The sequence below is a fragment of the Protopterus annectens genome, chromosome 1.part1, assembly GCF_019279795.1.
Source record: "Protopterus annectens isolate FY-2018-M chromosome 1.part1, PAN1.0, whole genome shotgun sequence".
In the NCBI taxonomy this organism is placed as follows: Eukaryota; Metazoa; Chordata; order Ceratodontiformes; family Protopteridae; genus Protopterus; species Protopterus annectens.
In genome coordinates this window covers 1,630,115,254-1,630,132,677 of record NC_056726.1, presented here as the reverse complement: position 1 = coordinate 1,630,132,677, position 17,424 = coordinate 1,630,115,254, and the positions used below count along the sequence as shown (strand labels likewise).

General features: G+C 43.9%; 1 protein-coding gene across 1 annotated transcript in view; it reads left to right on the top strand.

Moving 5' to 3' along the window:
• The window catches only part of CDCA8 (cell division cycle associated 8), a gene marked incomplete in the record, with an annotated part of 717,361 nt that overhangs the window by 409,707 nt on the left and 290,230 nt on the right, over nt 1-17,424 (top strand). Inside the window, 1 exon segment of the mRNA XM_044083643.1 lies at nt 3,810-3,933. Coding sequence (XP_043939578.1) covers nt 3,810-3,933 — 124 coding nt within the window.

The following is a 17,424-nucleotide window of genomic DNA, read 5'->3' as shown; positions in this document are numbered from 1 at the left end:
TCAAGCATATGATGGTAAACCATATTACTAGCTTATCTTTTTTTTTTTAATGTAACAGACAATTTATTTGTAGATGAAACAATGAAATATTAAGTTGTTTGCTAGCAGCAACCTCTTCGTTAGTTACAGATCTTTTTAATGTGAATTATTTTGAGGACTTTTACTTCTGCAGAGATTGTGCATATTTACTGATATTGGTTCATTGTAATAGACTTTTATGATGGAAATGTTCTGAATTGGGCAGTTTTGTCATTATTGGTTCATGCATTTTGTTTCATTGCTTACTGGAAAAATGTTCAAAACACTAAATTTAAAACGCAGTCTAACAAGTGTGCTGTATTATACAAAGAATGTAATTTAATACAATCAGGAAGGTGTATCAAAGAACACATGTATGTTTCATGTGCAAGGGGCCTATGATTTGAAAACAGCACAGCGGTAACGTTGTTACCTCACAGCAAGAGGTTCTCTTGTTCGATTCTTGGCTGGAGTGCTTTCTGTGTGGAGTCTGCGTGTCCTCCCCGCAGTCGAGTGGCCTCCAAAAGACATGCGTGAATGGACGTGCCTTCGCTGAAGGTTGGGCATCGGGCTGGCAACTCAGCACCATAAAAATTGACTGCCAATCATTAGCGGACCGGAGTTCCGCTGTGGCGACCCCTAACTGGGAAAAGCCGAAAAGACAAACAAAAACAAAAGTAATCTTTATCCGCCACTGGCCAGATGCATTTTCTTTGAATGTGTGTTTCAATGCTGTTTTAATGAATGTGAGTTTCAAGGGCAGAGAAGTTTTAATGATAGTCTATTTTCATTGTGAGACTGTATTGCTCGACCATAATTTTATGAGAGGGCAAGGGCAGCAATCTCAGACAGCCCTGGGCGGCACAAACTCAAGCTTATGCCACTGATCAGTAGGCCATGGAGAATGGCTTTTGGAGGTCCGAGCAAACTGTAATATTCTTTTGCTAAGATTAGAATATTGCCGACCATTAAATGCCCTACTTTTACCCCACAAAACCTACATACTGCAAGTCACCAAAAACAAAGTCATAAGGTTCATCATCTTCTCCCTTCCTAGTGAACATTATTACTACACATTTCAAAAAATGGTTATTTACTACAGGGTCTGGACTGGGGCCATACTTTGTTTTTTTTTACTTTTGGCTGCATAACACGCAAGGGGCCTGGTCCCCCTCTCCGAGAAGGGAGCACAATAATAAAGAAATGAGGGCACTGCTACTGGCTCTGCAGACTTTTCAGTCCTTCATTCCAGGTCCTCTATTAATTTTCACAGACATGACCATTCTCTGGTATGTGAACAAGCAGGGAGGGGCAAAGTCTCATATCTTCTGCAGACTAGCCCTGCAGGTGTGGAAACTGGCTGTCAAACTTCAGACTCTCCTTCAGGCTGTGTATATCCCATCCAGCCAGAATGTAGTAGCAGACACCTTGAGCAGGCCCCAAACACAATCCCAAGAATGGATGCTTCACAGTGAGTTGTTCCTGGACATTGTCCACAGATGGGGTACTCCACAAATAGAACTTTTTGCCTCCCCATTGAACAGACAGCCTCCACATTTCTGCACCAGAGATCCACATCCTCTGGTTTGGAAGGTGGACACCCTCAGCTTTTCACCTAAAGGGATGTTTCTGTATGCATTCCCTCCCCTTTCTCTCATTCCAGCAGTTCAGCAAAAAATTCAGAAAATTCAGTAGGCCAAACCAAAAATCTTGGTAGTGACTCCCTTTTGGCGAAGACAGCTATGGTTCACCCTACTTCTACATTTAACCAAGGACAATCATCACAAGTTACCCTACAAAGTGGACCCTCACACACAACACAAAAGAACTCTAATCCATCCCCACTTGTTTACTCTTCAGCTGACGTTGTGGGTAATAGGGTTTTAATTCCTTTCAGACACATTTTTTCAGAGGATGTGCTTAGGGTTCTGCAGGATGCCAGGAAACTCAATACCAAAAATCTTGTTTATTCAAATGGAAGAGATTTTCACTTTGGTGTCTTTCTTATAACCAGGACCCACTTGCAGTGGAAGTCCCACTGGTTCTCTCATACCTGTGTGAATTGCTGGATACTGGCTTAACTTACCCTTCAGTAAAAGTGCACCTGTCCGCTATTTCTGCCTGTCTGCCTCTTTTTCCACCTTTAGCCTCTAGATTTGAGGTTAAGCAATTCTTAAAAAAGCATCCTTCACATGAGACCCCCAGGAAACCTTAACCAGATCTTAACTTTGTGTTGGAGAAACTGACCCTAACTCCTTTTGGGTCGGCAGCTTCTGCTTCCTTGAAATACTGCTCTTGGAAAAGTATTTTGCTGCTTGCACTAACCTTAGCCAGAAAGGTTTCTGAACTGCAGGCCCTTATGAATTCTCCTCCATGTACCTTACTAGACACCTGCAACAGCTGGAAAGACCACAGAATTACCTCACCAAGAGGATTACTGGTCTCCGACAGATGACATATGCAGCCTGACTAAAGAAACTCCAGCTGTACTGTGTTGCATACCACTTACTCAGAGGTGATCTCTGCCTGACATACAAGGCCATGTCCAACCCAGAATTGATAGATATGCTCCACCTAAAAAAACCCAATCACTGAGAGCCACACGCTCTATGGATATAAACCTTACTACAATGTTAAATAGGACGTGCTGGAGGGATAGATTCCTGACCCAGGGACTCCCCATGCTTTGGAACAAAATTCCAATATACATCAGGCAGAGCCCCTCACTAGCACTCTTCAAGAGAAACCTTGATGGGTGGATGGGAAACAGAAAATTTACCCCAGGGATCACTGCAGTGGCTCTTCTGGATAGAGGCGCAGGGAACTAATGGCTCTGCTGGACAGAGTCACAGGGAACTTATCTAAGGGGGTGGCAAAAGCCAACCCACACTGGCTAGGCTTGTAAATGCCCTTGGGCAGTTAGCCTAGTACTTACCTATGTACTTTCCATAGACGAGTGTTTCTCTTGGGGCACTCAGTTCTGATGTCTGGTCGTTGCAGCAGGCAGTTCCCTGATGTAAAGAATACTGCAACAGTGAAGAGAAGGACCTCTACCATTATGGTAAGATTTTACACAATTAATCTTTGTCGAATAAGTTTAGAATTAAAATTATCATGTCTGATATATTGTAATAATGCAATAAAGTGAATTAATACAATTAACTGGGCACCTTTTTGCTTAAAGGAGGCCAGTAAACAACATTTATTGGTTTTAAATTCTCAATTTACACAGATTTTAAATATTTCTTCACAAGCAGGTGGTTTTACATTCTTAAAATAAAACCCAAAATGTTAAACACATGAAGCATCAATACAATAACTGAGTTTGGAGAGCTACTTGATTCAGTAACCGATATGAACAGGTTTATCAATAACTATTAAAGATGTAATAGTGCTTGACACTTGTCTTGCAGAAGTTTATCGTACATTGTTGTAACTAAAGACAATGCAGTGGGCCAGTCTCAGTAACTGAACCCAACTTGCTTAATGAAGTAAACCCATTGTGCTATGAAAGCGTAGAGAAGTATTGCACTTGTAGGTGCTACATTTTGGAAACGTACAGCTTGAATGTTGTAATTTGATTAGTAGTCATGCTAACCCACATGTTGATTGTGTGTGTGTGTGTGTGTGTGTGTGTGTGTGTGTGTGTGTGTGTGTGTGTGTGTGTGTGTGTGTGTGTGTGTGTGTGTGTGAACAGTGGACCAAGCAAAAAAAAAAAAGGCCATTTCACTGTAGATAGTAAACAGGAGGCATCCTATTATATTTATTATGCATATTATTTTCTCCAACAGACAACCAAATACACCAGCAGCACGTTCGGCAAAACCAAGAGAGCGCATTTTTACATTTTCAGCAAGTGGTAGTCCAATAGCTGTAGGTGATGTTGTTGTCAGCGTGCCAGCTGGAGATGGGGAGGTAAGCCAGTCTAGCACTGCTCTAAATGTCAACAGTTTGATTACCTTTCTTTTTATTAAAGTTACAATGAAAATGCAACCTGCATCCCATTTATTACTTCCAATTCATTTTACTAACTGAGTTCAGAGCATTTGTTTAGTTACCAAGTAAATGGCTTATCAATAATAGTCTTTAATCATCTGAGTCTCATGCTACCAGATTCTCTGACTTTGTCAAAGAACCATTGATGGAAACAGACCTGAGGATACGATACACACCACATAGCTGTTTACCTGCCCCTGTATTGACAGAACATCCTCTAGGCCTCTTATTTTTTTGTCCCTTCCCCTTTAAGTCACGGGTCCTTTATCTGTCAATGTCAGATGTTCAAATTTCATTCTTCATATCATTTGTAAAGTACAGGATGATGATGGACTTAAAACGTTAATGGATTAACATGTCTAACTACTACTTTAAAAATTCTTCCTGGTGTTGTCTAGTGTTCCTCGTGGCTTTGTCCTAAAGCTGCTTCCCACACAGACACACTCCATCCCTGTCAACCATTCCTGATTTTACAGGACAATACTGCTGTCTTTTGCCTGACCCTGTCCTCGTAACTAACAGGGCAGTGAATAATGCCGCACATTAGTTTCATGCTTATAAAGTATTTAAAGAAAAAAGAAAACTGCTACACTAATGGTTTAGCATTGCAGGCCAAGGGTGCTGGATTTAGAACTTCCCCCATCCATTATCTTCAATTTATTTTCTTTTTTTAGCACATAAATAATATATGTGAAGTTGTTCTATCTCGTCGTTTATTCTTACTGATGAGTTCGGAGCCGATCCTCGGCTCCGAGTCGGCCAACTACAAAAGCTTGAGGTCTAAAGCCAGCTCGAGACCAGATCCCCCCTATCCCATGATGCACTATGAACCTCCCTCAGATCTAGTTTGCCACTGCAACTGATCAGAGGCTTCAGCTTCACTCGGGCCAGTAAAATTGTTTTTCTTGCTTCTCTTAGAGCAAAATATTAGCCTATTAATGTAACCTTTGTCGTTTAGAATTTTCTTTAGTTACTGAGATTTTCAGAGTTACATTTAGTCAGCCGGTAAGCTTATAATTTTATTTTTTAACATAGAGCGAGTTGCTCTTGGGCCTTGTAGCCTATTTTTTTTCTTTTTGAGTGTTCCCTATCCCATAGGTTAAGTTAGAAAATTGAATAATTACTAGTTTAATTATGGTCTACAGTTACTATGACTATTTTTAATAGTTTAGTATGTGTGTAGTTAATCTAATGTTTTTTGCTGTTTTTCAGAATAGCTTTATCTTGTTTTTGGCCAAATAAATATAAACTATCTAGGTATGTCAATTCCAGAGAAAGAAAAGGCAAAATATGGGTTTAAAAAGTGCCTGAGATGTGGGCAGAAAATTTCAATTACAGACGGACACACAGACTGTGTTTATTCTATAGTTATGTCAAGAATTTAAATGGCAATACTCAGATTTGCCCTGAGCTACAACAGAATGGCATTAAATATACTGATCCCAAGGATACTGCCAATATCCTGGCAGATCGATTTAGTGCCAACTTCACCGCCCTCTCACCCCCCTAAAGGGCCCATCTCAATACCAAAAGATTGCCAAATTCCGGTCATCACGGCGATACAGGTAGAAACTGCACTCTCCAAAGCTAAGAATACAGCATCCATGGGACCAGATGACATCCCGGGCTGTGTACTGCATGAAATAAAAAATGAACTGGCGCCTCGCCTTAAGTGTCCTGTTTAATCATAGCCTCACCTCAGGCTTGTTACAGTTATCTCACTCCACAAGGGGGGATCCACCTTGGATCCCGGGAACTACCGTTCCATCAGTCTGATGAACCTGATCTGCAAGGGCATGGGACGCATTAGCGTGGAACTTATAAACAAAGACATTTGCAACCTTCAAACACTGGACCCCACCCAGTTTGGGTTTGTGAAGGGCCAATCTTGTCTCCTGAGTCTGATTGACTTCTTCGAAGAAGTCTCCATTGCTATGGACGAGGGTATGGCAAGTCCACACAGCCTATCTGGACCTCGCCAAGGCCTTCGACACCATCCCCCACTCTGGAATCATAGATAAACTTACTAAGCTGGGCATAAATCCCTACATCACTCGATGGGTTTCCAACTGGCTTACTGACGGAACCCAGACTGTAAAAGTAGCCAACTCCAAATCTAGCTCCAGACAAGTGGAGTACCTCAGGGTTCAGCCCTGGGACCGCTCTTGTTTGGCATCTACCTCTCTGAAGTACAGGGCAACACTAAGGGACTCTGGCTAACAATGTTCGCAGATTACTGCAGACTGGGAGCCATTATTGAATCCCCAAATGTTGTGGATATTCTACAAAAGGGTCTTGCAGAAACAGATGCTTGGTGCCAGAGCCATGGGCTCAAGCTTAATACCAGTAAATGGTATGATTATCCCCTTTGGGAACAAAACGTGTACCCGTGAATTACCACATAGGTGGCAGTACACTAAACACCAAAAGTGTGATGAGAGACTTATGGACACAGGTGGACAGTGGCTCACCTTCGATAACTACATCGCCACAAGAGTCAGGAAATCCTTCTATGTGGCACACCTCATCACTAAGTGCTTTTCATCCAGAAAAAGGGAGGTCATTGTCTCACTGTACTCATTCTTCATTGTACCCATTATAGAGTACAACACCCCGTTTGGTATGTACCTCACAAGACATCTGCAACAGCTGGAAAGGCCGAGGAAATACCTCACTAAAAGAATCACAGGCCTAAAGCAGATGCCATATGCTGACCATCTAAAAAAAACCTCCAGCTATACTCTGTGGCATATCGTCTACTCAGAGGCAATCTCTGCTTAACATAAAAGGGCATGTCAAACCCTGAGCTGTTGAACATGCTCCACTTAAGGAAATCCCAATCTCTGAGCCACACGCTCCAGGGATCTAAAGCTTATCACAATGAACAAAACATGCTGGAGGGATAGGTTCCTGACCCAGAGACTCCCTTTACTCTGGAATAGACTGCCCATACATGTCAAGCAGAGCACCTCCTTGGCCCTCTTCAAAAGGAACCTTGATGTTTGGATGGGAGATAGGAAATTCACCCCTGGGATCATGTCAGTCACCCTTCTACTCAGGAAACCAGGGAAGTAAATATCATGGGAAGAAATATCCAGGGAATTGTTATGGCTAGGCTTGTATAAGCCCTAGGTCCGATAGCCTAGTATCAAACTATGAATCTAGGTGAAGTCAGTCTTCAAGAGAATTTTTGCCATTTGCCACTCATTCAGTTCCAGGGTGCTGATGGAGATGAAAAGGAAACTACTAGACAGAGGATTGCTTAAATCCTCCTTTCAAGAGGACATGGAGAAACATTCTAAACCTCTAAGTTCCAAAGGAAGTTCACCGACACCTAAATTGAAATCTAGTAAGTTGACTGCCTCTGTTCCAAGGTCCTCGGAACCGATGGCTACTTCGAGTAGGAGCCGGTCCCCTGTATTACAGCCGGTATCTCCTACTTTAAAATCACTGATCCTTCAGTCGTTGGCTTCCTCAACTCGCTCAGCTTGGGCCTCTAGTAGACTTTCTGATTTGGACGTGGACTGCGTCGTGAAGAGGCTTATTCAGGTACCGGCATTTGCTAAAATTTTAGCAGCTCAGACACCTGGTGCTTCGAAGCTGATGCAACACCTTCCACCTCCAACGATTCCCCATGAGGTTTCGGAGCCTGAGTGCTTGGAGCCAATGTTTGTGGAGCCTTTGAGGCCAACACCTGCTGCAGGACTGCCAACTCCTACTGCCCTGTTACCTTCGATTTTGACTGGTTCTCTGAGCCAACACTCTCCAGTCGAGTCCAGGGAGGATAGTCTGACGGATTTGTTGGTGCCGACTTTACCTCTTTGGGTATCGGCTTGGGTGATCTCTGTTCAGACCTTGGGCTCGGAGCTTCCATCTCTGGCACCGAGGGGGTCAGCGGTGTCTTCAGAACCGGGGGACTGCCTTGGGTCGGGACCCGGGAGCCTTCGACACCATGAGTTGAGTATTTGTCTGTGCCAACAACCACATCATTGGTTTCAGCAGCTCCTCCCCCTAAAGTACCAGTCTCTGCCTCTTCTACACGCTCTCCACTGGAACGTAGAGATCCTGAGCCTCAGGACACCCCATTGGGTGAACCCTGCTCTTCTGAAACCTCTCCAGAAGTTCTTACTGAAGAGGCACCCAGAAAGCGTACTTGCAAGAGGAAGCATCTTGACTCTCCCCTAGAGTCACTCACTTCAGACACAGACTTAGATGAGTCAGAAGGGTCACCATGGTTTCCCTCTGAGGATATCTTCTTTGCAGATATCCTGGAGATCCTAAAACAGAGGGTTGGCTGGAAGTCCCTTAACTTTTCTGAGGATGAGTCTGTACTCCTGAAGGCTTTCGGATCTCAGCCCTCCACCTCTTGGGTGTCTCAGCTCCTGGATGAGCTAGTTGAACTGCTCATACGCAGGGCTTGGGAGGCTCCAACTATAACGGAACCTGTCCCTCGGTGGCCAAATAAGTTTATTACTTGCCCTGTAGACAAGAACTTCTTATCCAAAGGCGTGCCTGTTGATGCCATGGTGGTGTCAGCAGCCACAAAGAAGGAACTTTCGGAGGCTTCTACTAATGTCCATCCTCCTAATAGAAATTCTAGTATCATGGGCAGGTATGGGAAGCGTATGTTCAGTTCAACGGCCCTTATTCTTCGTTCGTTGAGCTGTCTTACCCATTTTACTAGACTGCAAAGGGATCTCCTGAAAGAACTAGGAGATACCTTACAAGGGTCAGTAACAGCAGGAGTTTCAGATCAGGTTACTGCCCAGCTCTCTACTTTAACTTCCATTGCAAACTCGTCCATGAGCCTACGCGACTGATGGAACGAGCAGAGCTGCCGGCACAAGAATTGCCCTCTGGCGTCATTTCTGGATGCGATTGTGCTCCTTTGCAGAATCCTTTAAGTCTTCCTTTTTTAACAACCCATTTGACAGTTCAACCCTATTTGGACCTAAGGTTAATGAGACTCTTACCAGGAGTGAGCAGGATGGTAAGACTCTGCCATAGGAGTCCATTTTTCCACCCCTACTAGACCCTACCCCAAAGGGAGAGGAGATGGTAAGATGTGGTCCCGTAAGTCCCAGGGATCTTGCCAAGACACTTGTGGTGAAGCCCCCTCCAGAGGCAGAGTAGGGGGCACAACAGAAGACACCTACCTCACGGCAGAGGGAGTCCGCAAAGTCAGGGTGACAGGGATCAGTTCCTTGGGAAATCCTATCAGCGCTCCTGAAAGGAGGCCCGACTGTCCACTTCTGGATGCAGTTGGGGGATGCGTGGCCTGTCCTTGTACCCAGACGCCTGGCTATAAATCACAAAAGATACCTGGGTACAAAGCATTATTTCCAGAGGATATTCAATACCCCATTGCCACATCCCCTCCACTGCTCAAAAAAATCCCGGATGTTCCACCCAGTCACAGGGAACAAGCAACCCTAGAGATTCAAACGTTGCTTCAAAAGAGTCATCCAGCCAGTCCCAGCAGAACAAAGAGGATCTGGTACTTACTCAAGGTTATTTTTAGTACCAAAGAAAACGGGGGCCTGGAATTCCAGATGGTCACGCTTCAGTCAATTCTTCCCTTTCTGGGAAAAGAGAATTGGATGTGCTCGATAGATCTCCAGGATGCGTACTACCGTATCAAAGTGGACAGGCCATCCAGAGATTACCTACGCTTCTGGCTGGGAGCCAGTCATTTCCAATTTCGAGCTCTGCCCTTTGGTCTCACAGCAGCCCCCAGAGTGTTCACCAAATGCATGGCAGTAGTGACTGCTCACCTGAGATGATCCGGATTCCAGATGTTTCCATATTTAGACAACTGGCTTCTCACTCCCACCACCAGGCATCAACTTATTCAGGCGAGAAACAGGGCAATAAACCTTTGCCAGCAACTGGGGATTACGATAAACTGAAAAATCTGCCTTATTGCCATCGCAACAGATCGTTTTTCAGGAGCAGAACTAAACACGGTCACTCTAACATTATCCCTACCTCTGGAAAGAATTCAAAATGTAAGAAATCAGATACTGGGCATTCTTCCGATCACGAGAGTTCCAGTGTCAAAGATCCTCAAATTGCTAGGCACCATGGTTTCAGCCATAATTGCTGTTCCCTCTGGGCAGGATGCACATGCGAATACTTCAGTGGCTTCCTTTCACCCAGTGGTCTTATCAAGAACTACCAATGACTCATCAGATATTAATAAAGGACTCTTGCAAGAAGGATCTTCAGTGGTGGATAACTTCACACCATGTGACCTTAGTCGACCATTTGTATTACCCCCTTCTATAGCCACAGTGACCACGGATGCTTTCCTGGTAGGGTGGGGGGGCATTACCAGGGAAGAACAGCCCAAGGTACGTGGAATCAACATGAAGCTCACCTGCATATCAATGTTCTGGAGAGGAGAGCGGTTCTCCTAGTGTTGCAGTTCTTCCAAGACTCTCTTCCCCAGGAACAATTGCTGTACAATCGGACAATATGTCGGTAGTCTGGTACATAAACAAGGGGGGAATCAAGTCTTATCCCTATTGCAGAGAGGCCCTAAAAGTTTGGAAGTGAGCTACTTCTACCCAGCTCTTTCTGATAGCAACGCATATCCCAGGGAAGTCCAACGTGATAGCAGACAGACTGAGCAGAGCAATACTCTTGGTCTCTGAAGCATCAAGTGACGGAAAGGATCTTCCGCAGATGGGGCCAGCCTTGCTGCGATCTCTTTGCAACCCCAGCCATTACCAAATGCAGCAATTACTTTGCCCTAATTCCCCCTCTAGGGGAAACTCCAAGGGATGCACTTGTGCACGATTGGCTCCTGGGCCTTCTCTATGCCTTTCCTCCAATACCCCTGATATCCAAAGTGTTACAGAAAGCAAAGTCTCTGGACAGAAATTTGATCTTAATAGTCCCATTCTGGCCTTGGCAGATTTGGTTCCCTTTCCTCCAGCCTCATCTACTGGAAAAGCCTCGAATCCTGGACCCAGTGCCTAATCTCCTGACTCACGCCTCCGGAACTTTTCACCCCTCTCTACAGTCCCTCAAACTGACAGCTTGGCTGCTCCAATTCCAAACCTAGCCAGGTTTCCTAATCTTTCAACAGAAGTTAAACACAATTTAACAGCATCTCATAAACTGTCAACACAAAAAAGATGTACTGTAGCAAGTGGAGGAGATTTGGTATTTGGCCTTCTCATAAAGAAATAGATCCTTATTTGGCTCCTGCTTCTGCCATCCTAAATTTCCTTACTAAACTTTTCCGTGAATGTGCTGCTGCAGCTACAATTAGGGTACGGTTTGGCAGCTATTTCCAATTTTCATTTGGGTTTAGACTCTTCAAATATGTCTCATTGAGTATTCAAAGCCTTTTTAAAAGGCACTTTCCATCTAAGACCACCTGTCAAAACGCCCTCCATACCTTGGAATTTGAACCTTGTTCTTTCCCACATTATTTTATCCCCTTTTGAACCAGCTTCATCTTGTGACCTTAAATCCCTCTCTTGGAAGACTTTATTTCTAGTGGCAATAAACTGCTCAGAGGATTTCCGAGTTTCAAGCCTTGACTATCAAACCCCCCCCCTACCTTATTTTTCATAATGACTTTTCTTTGAGAACAAATCCCTCCTTTTTACCCAAAGTTTGACTGGAGCTAATCTCAATCAAGCTATTGAATTACCCCTTTTTTACCACCAACCATATAACCAAATTGGAATACATGCTTCACAAACTTGATGTGCATAGACAACTACACTTTTATTTGGACAGAACCAAACAATTAAGGAACAATGAACAGTTGTTTCCTTCTCAGAAGTAAAGAAAGGTGATCCAGTGTCTAAAGCCACCTTGTCCAAATGGTTATCAGACTGTAGTGCTTTCATGTACACTTCTACGAATAATTCATTACCACAAAGGATAAAGGCTCATTCCACCAGATCTGTAGCCACTTTTTCAGCCTTTTTGGCCAAAATACCTTTAGACTATCTGTGCGGCTGCCACATGGTCTAGACCTCATACCTTCATCAACCATTGTAAAGTGGACAAGGCCTCCAGGGACAGGACCTCCTTTGGTTCTGCGGTTCTTAGGAACATACTCCCTTGAGCCACCCGAGAAGGATAGTGCTTGGGACGCTACCCATCAGTAAGAATAAATGGCAGAATAGAACAACTTCACATAAAGAAGTTATGTACTTACTATAACGTTCCATGTGAGTTGTTCATCTCGCCTTTATTCTTACATCCGCCCACCAACACCCTTCCCAGTTTGCTAGGGGTCCGAGAAGTTTGAATTGGAACTTTTCTCTGATAGACTGGCATAATGACGGCTTTAGCCTTTAGCTAGCAGCAAACAAGATCTGAGGGAGGTTTGTAGTGCATCATGGGATAGGGATCTGGTCTCGAACTGTCTTTAGACCTCAAGCTTTTGTAGTTGGCTGACTCTGAGCCGAAGATCGGCTCCGAACCCATCAGTAAGAATAAAGGCGAGATGAACAACTCACATGGAACGTTGGGGTAAGTACATAACTTCTTTTTTTTTTTACAAGTATCCATGGTGCCTGGTGGTGACAGAGTACTGTATTGCTGTGTGTGTGCTGAAGTTAAAGGGTTTGAGTCTTAAGTGTCTTAGGGCATGCTATATAGAGTATCCCTAATGTCATCTTTTTCCATGACCATCGTCTTTGTGCATGTGCCTTAAAGGCATTTAAAATAAATTAGAACAATGTAAAAGTTAATCCTGGTGCTACAAAACTTAAAAGAAACTAGTGTCTTTAAGGCATAATAGAGAGAGTATACTTGGTGTCGAGAGTTCCCCAACCCCCAATATTTTAGGATATGCTCTTTAGTCTATGGAAATGTGCAGGTGTGATTTCACACTCGCTTGCACTCGCACATTCACCCATACACACACCTTACTTGTTCTCCAACTACCCCTTCTACAGAGACCTCCTGGGCAAATGCCCATAACACTCTAATGCAGCCCCACACATGCACCTGAACACTACCCTCTCAACTCTCCAGCACTTACCTCTACTGCAGTGGATGAACACAAGCTTTTGGCTGTATTCATTAACACAAAAAGCTATGTTACTTTACTCAGCCAAGCAATTGTCTAATTCGCTCTGCTTATATAATTGCCTTACTGCAGGCATTTCCGGATGACAGCACATGGCTAATTAGTACAGGTCACTTCCCTGGAATGCCTCATTAGCATTCAGCATGGCTGCAGAGAGAGCCCACCATAGTGCTGCACACCAAATGTCTGAACCTGTGGTTCCTCTCGTACTGAGCAGGATTACTATCCCAACAGCACATCATCAGTAGGGTAAAACTAACCTGTCTCACAGTGGTCTAACCCCAGCTCATGTTCTCTATTAGTGGGTGAACAATCCAACACTTGGTGAATTCTGCTTCACAATGATAGGAAGAGATGACATCAAAGGATCAAAAAGCGATGTCACTATGAATGCTTGGCTGCCACAAGCCAAATATGCCTGTGGTAACTTTTCTGACACCTCCTGCTTAAAACCCAAAAAGCTAGAAGGATCGTGAGGCCCTGCTTTCATGGTTTGTAGTCATACTGAAAATCAAGATCAAGCGAGCTTTTGCCCTTCTGCTGCATGGGAGGTTTCTGTCCTCCCTGAGTTCTCCTTAGGACACCTGCGTTACTCTTTGACAGATGGTACCGCCCCAGTCAAACTTCCCACCTGACACTGTCCCCGAAGCTGGATGCCAGGGCACTTGGAGCCAGAATCGTGAATGGGAAATGGTTACTGTGAGGTGTATGCCTCTTGTACACCTCACAGTAAAATTTCTGAAAACTGCCTAGTATCTTTTTTTCCAAGTCTTCTATGTCTTTTGTGAGTCATAGGAAGGATTTATGCTTTGAAATGTAATTGTATCAAAGTAGGTAATGATGACATTTAGCCCACATACACTCATCATAACAAATGTCTTCTGTTGGATACCATAGTAAGTATGCATCGACATTGCTTGCATTATCTCTTCCCCACCTTCACAAGACAGAAGCTAAAGCACTTCAGCCCCTTCCCCCCTGCCACACAGTATCTGTAGAGCAACTTCTATTATTTTTTTTCAGTGTTTAATTTTATTTTCCTATCATTGACTGAGTTAGTCTCAGTAGGCTAACCGCCTTTTTTCAGGGGAGCCCCAAGATGGTACTTCTACTACTAGGGAAACTTCTCCTACTTTTTTCAATACATGCTGTGGGATCCCTTGCATCCACCTGAACTAACACCAACTCAGTCTGATGGGACCTCTGCTTAACATGTCATTCGATGGGTGACGCACTCAGATGTGCCCTGCAATCTCCTGGTAGGCTGTGTCTGGTAGACTTCTGTGAGTGGTCATGTTTCTGAGAATATAAATTAGTTTCGGTTCTAGGGTTGGACTGTTTTTCCATCAATGTCAGAATAAGGTTTTAAGCTAATTTGTGAACCACTTATTGGTGTATCTATGTAGCTGAGTTACTCTGAGGAAATACTAGTCCTGCAGGTTGAGTAAAGAATGGCAGTTATGGAGGCTGCAAAGTGGGTAAAATGCATTTTGGAGGAAAGACCATGCTTCAGTGGGAAGCCACAGAGGTTTAAGAAAAAGTTCAAACAAGAAAGTTATCATAAGCATATCTACTAGATCCCACTTTACAAACCTTGAGGGGGGACACCCTGGAAGGATTCTGGTTCTCAAGGGCAACGTGTCCTAATGGACGGGTGGCACAATGCCAGGGTAATCTTATGGACTAGGCTTGTAAAGGCTCTCCAAGACCATTAGCCTAGTACACACCTATGAGCCTGTAATACTGGGATAGGAGTTACTGTACAAATAATGGACTCCTGGAGGGGGAAATGGACAGAAAAGTGGCACAATTTTTGGTATTCACAAGGGATTTTTGTTAGGCATTTCTAACTGCAACCCATGATATTCCTTTTACAAGTCATCTAGGCACAGAATACAAAAAGAAAGTTTGTGTAAAATCATTGGTCATAGATTGTGAAGCATTTAAAGGACAATATAAGAGGTGTAAGTTCATAGATAGGTACTAGGCTATTGGCCCTAAGGCCTATATAAGCCTAGCCGAAAAGGTACCCTAGCTTTCGCCACTCAAGAAAATTATTTTCATGTGCCCCCGTCGAGCAGAGTCGCAGAGGTGATCCCCGGGGTGAATTTCCTATTTCCCATCCAATCATCAATATTTTTCTAATGAGGAGCTTTGTTTGATATAGATAGTTTGTTCCAGAGTATGGGAAGTCTCTGGGACAGGAATCTATCCCTCCAGCATGTTCTATTTATTGTGATGACAAGGTTTAGGTCCCTAGAAGTGTGTAGCTCGGAGGGATTGGGATTTCTTTAAGTGGAGCATGTCCAACAGCTCTGGGTTTCACATGGCTTTGTATGTTAGGCAGAGATTCGACTTTGAGTTGGCGACATGCGACGGAGTAAAGCGGGAGTTTTTTTGAGACTGTCTGTGTAGGGCATCTGTTTGAGGCCGGTAATCCTCTTTATGAAGTATTTCTGCGGCCTTTCCAGTTGTTTGTCTTGTGAGGTACATACCAAAAGGGGCGCTGTACCCAATAATGGGTCTGAGTGACGAGTAGAGGGGAACAATGACCTATTTTTCCTGGATGAGAAACCTTTTGTGATGTGTGCCACGTTGAAGGATTTCCTGACTACTGTGGCGATGTGATTATCAAAGAAGAGACTACTGTCCACCTGTGTCCCAAACTTTCAGTGTTAAGTAGACTACCACCTATGTGGTAGCTCATGGGTAGAGTTTTTTTTACCAAAGGGGATGACAATGCACTTTTTGCCATTGAGCTTGAGGCCATCACTTTGACGCTAGACATCTGTCTCAGTGAGGCCCCTTTGTAGGATGTCCACATCGTTAGGAGTTTTGATTATGGCTCCTAGATGTTCTTCGTGTTTCACTGTTGCAGTCATTACATTTGGGTAATCTGCTGGCAGGTTGCCCTCAGTCGGCCTGATTAACAAAGTCTTGGGTCCTGCGTTGGTTGCTGTCCCTTCTTCCATGATGTCAGGTCGTCAGGGGTATAAAACATGCAGCCAACGCCATTACATCAGTCTATTTTGCCGTGCGGTGCCCAAAGCAAAAGCAGTTCGCAAGTGCCGGTCAGCCGACTCCTGAAATTTTCGTTTTCGAGTTTCAGAACCGAAGTCTTCAACTAATAGCTAAGTATCCCGTTGGGGAAACTTTTTCTTGCTCCTTACCGATATCAGTAAAAGTTGATAATTGCATTACTTGTGGGAAGCAAATACCTCATAAGGATTTTCATTTGTACTGTATTCCTTGCCTGGGCCCTGACCACAACGTACCTTGCTGTCAGTTTTGTGCTAAATTTAATCAACGCACTATTAAACGTCAGTATATTTTTGCTTCTAAATGTTTTGGCTCACGAATTAATTTTCCAGAAATGTCGTCTGTTAGCAATCCGACTACCGGAATACCTAAAAAAAACGCAAAGAAAAAGACAGACAGGCCATCGAGGTCCAAAACTGATGACGACGCTTCTCCTAAGCCAGTCTCCAGTTCACCGGTACTCAGTGAGGCGCTTTCGCAGCCCCTGATACCCGCTACTTCTGATTTGCAGGCCTCTACTGAGACCCATTCGGAGTCCGGTATGCCGCAAGATGCTTCAGTTATGGAACCCGGTGATGTCTCTACCTTAGATGGGTCAGAAGCCGCTGTGCAGGCACCGGCTTCTAAGGGTGTTTTCAGGCCTACAGATTTGTATATTCGACCAACGCCATCTTCAAAACTAAGGCCAAAATCTAAATCCATGTCTAAAAAAACAACGCCTGGGCCACATGTGCTGGTCCCTATGCCTAAAAAACAAATGATCAAAATGGCTGAAGATTTAATTACTCTGATCAGGGGTAGCCAACCCCCTCCTTCTAAGAGGCCTAGGTAAGACATTGATTATGAATCTTCTGAACAGGATTCTATTTCTTCTGACTCTTCTAATGAACAGGATTTGTCTATACCTACTTATCAGGACTCTGCAGAAAATTCCATTCCTTCTGCTTCTCCCCCTGAGGATTTTTCTTTTGGGGAAACTTTACATACCTTAAGGGAACATTTCCACTGGGAAAGTCAGGATTTCTCTGAATCTAAAAAGAGACTTTGGGATTTTCTTCTTCTTCCTCAGCATAGACCTTTGGCTATACCTCCTGTTCTAGACATTGTTGATGTTTTTTTCAGAATCTAGTATGGCTCCTGATTCTCTGCCTTCGGCTCCTTCTAAGCCAGACAGGTATTACAGGGTTCCTGACTCCCACAAATTCCTTTTCAAAAAATCCTATTGCAGATCCTGAAACAATTTCTCAGAGTCCCAAGGGCATTAAGGCCTCTACTGCTAAAAATCCTACCCCTTCTGATAGAGATTCCAG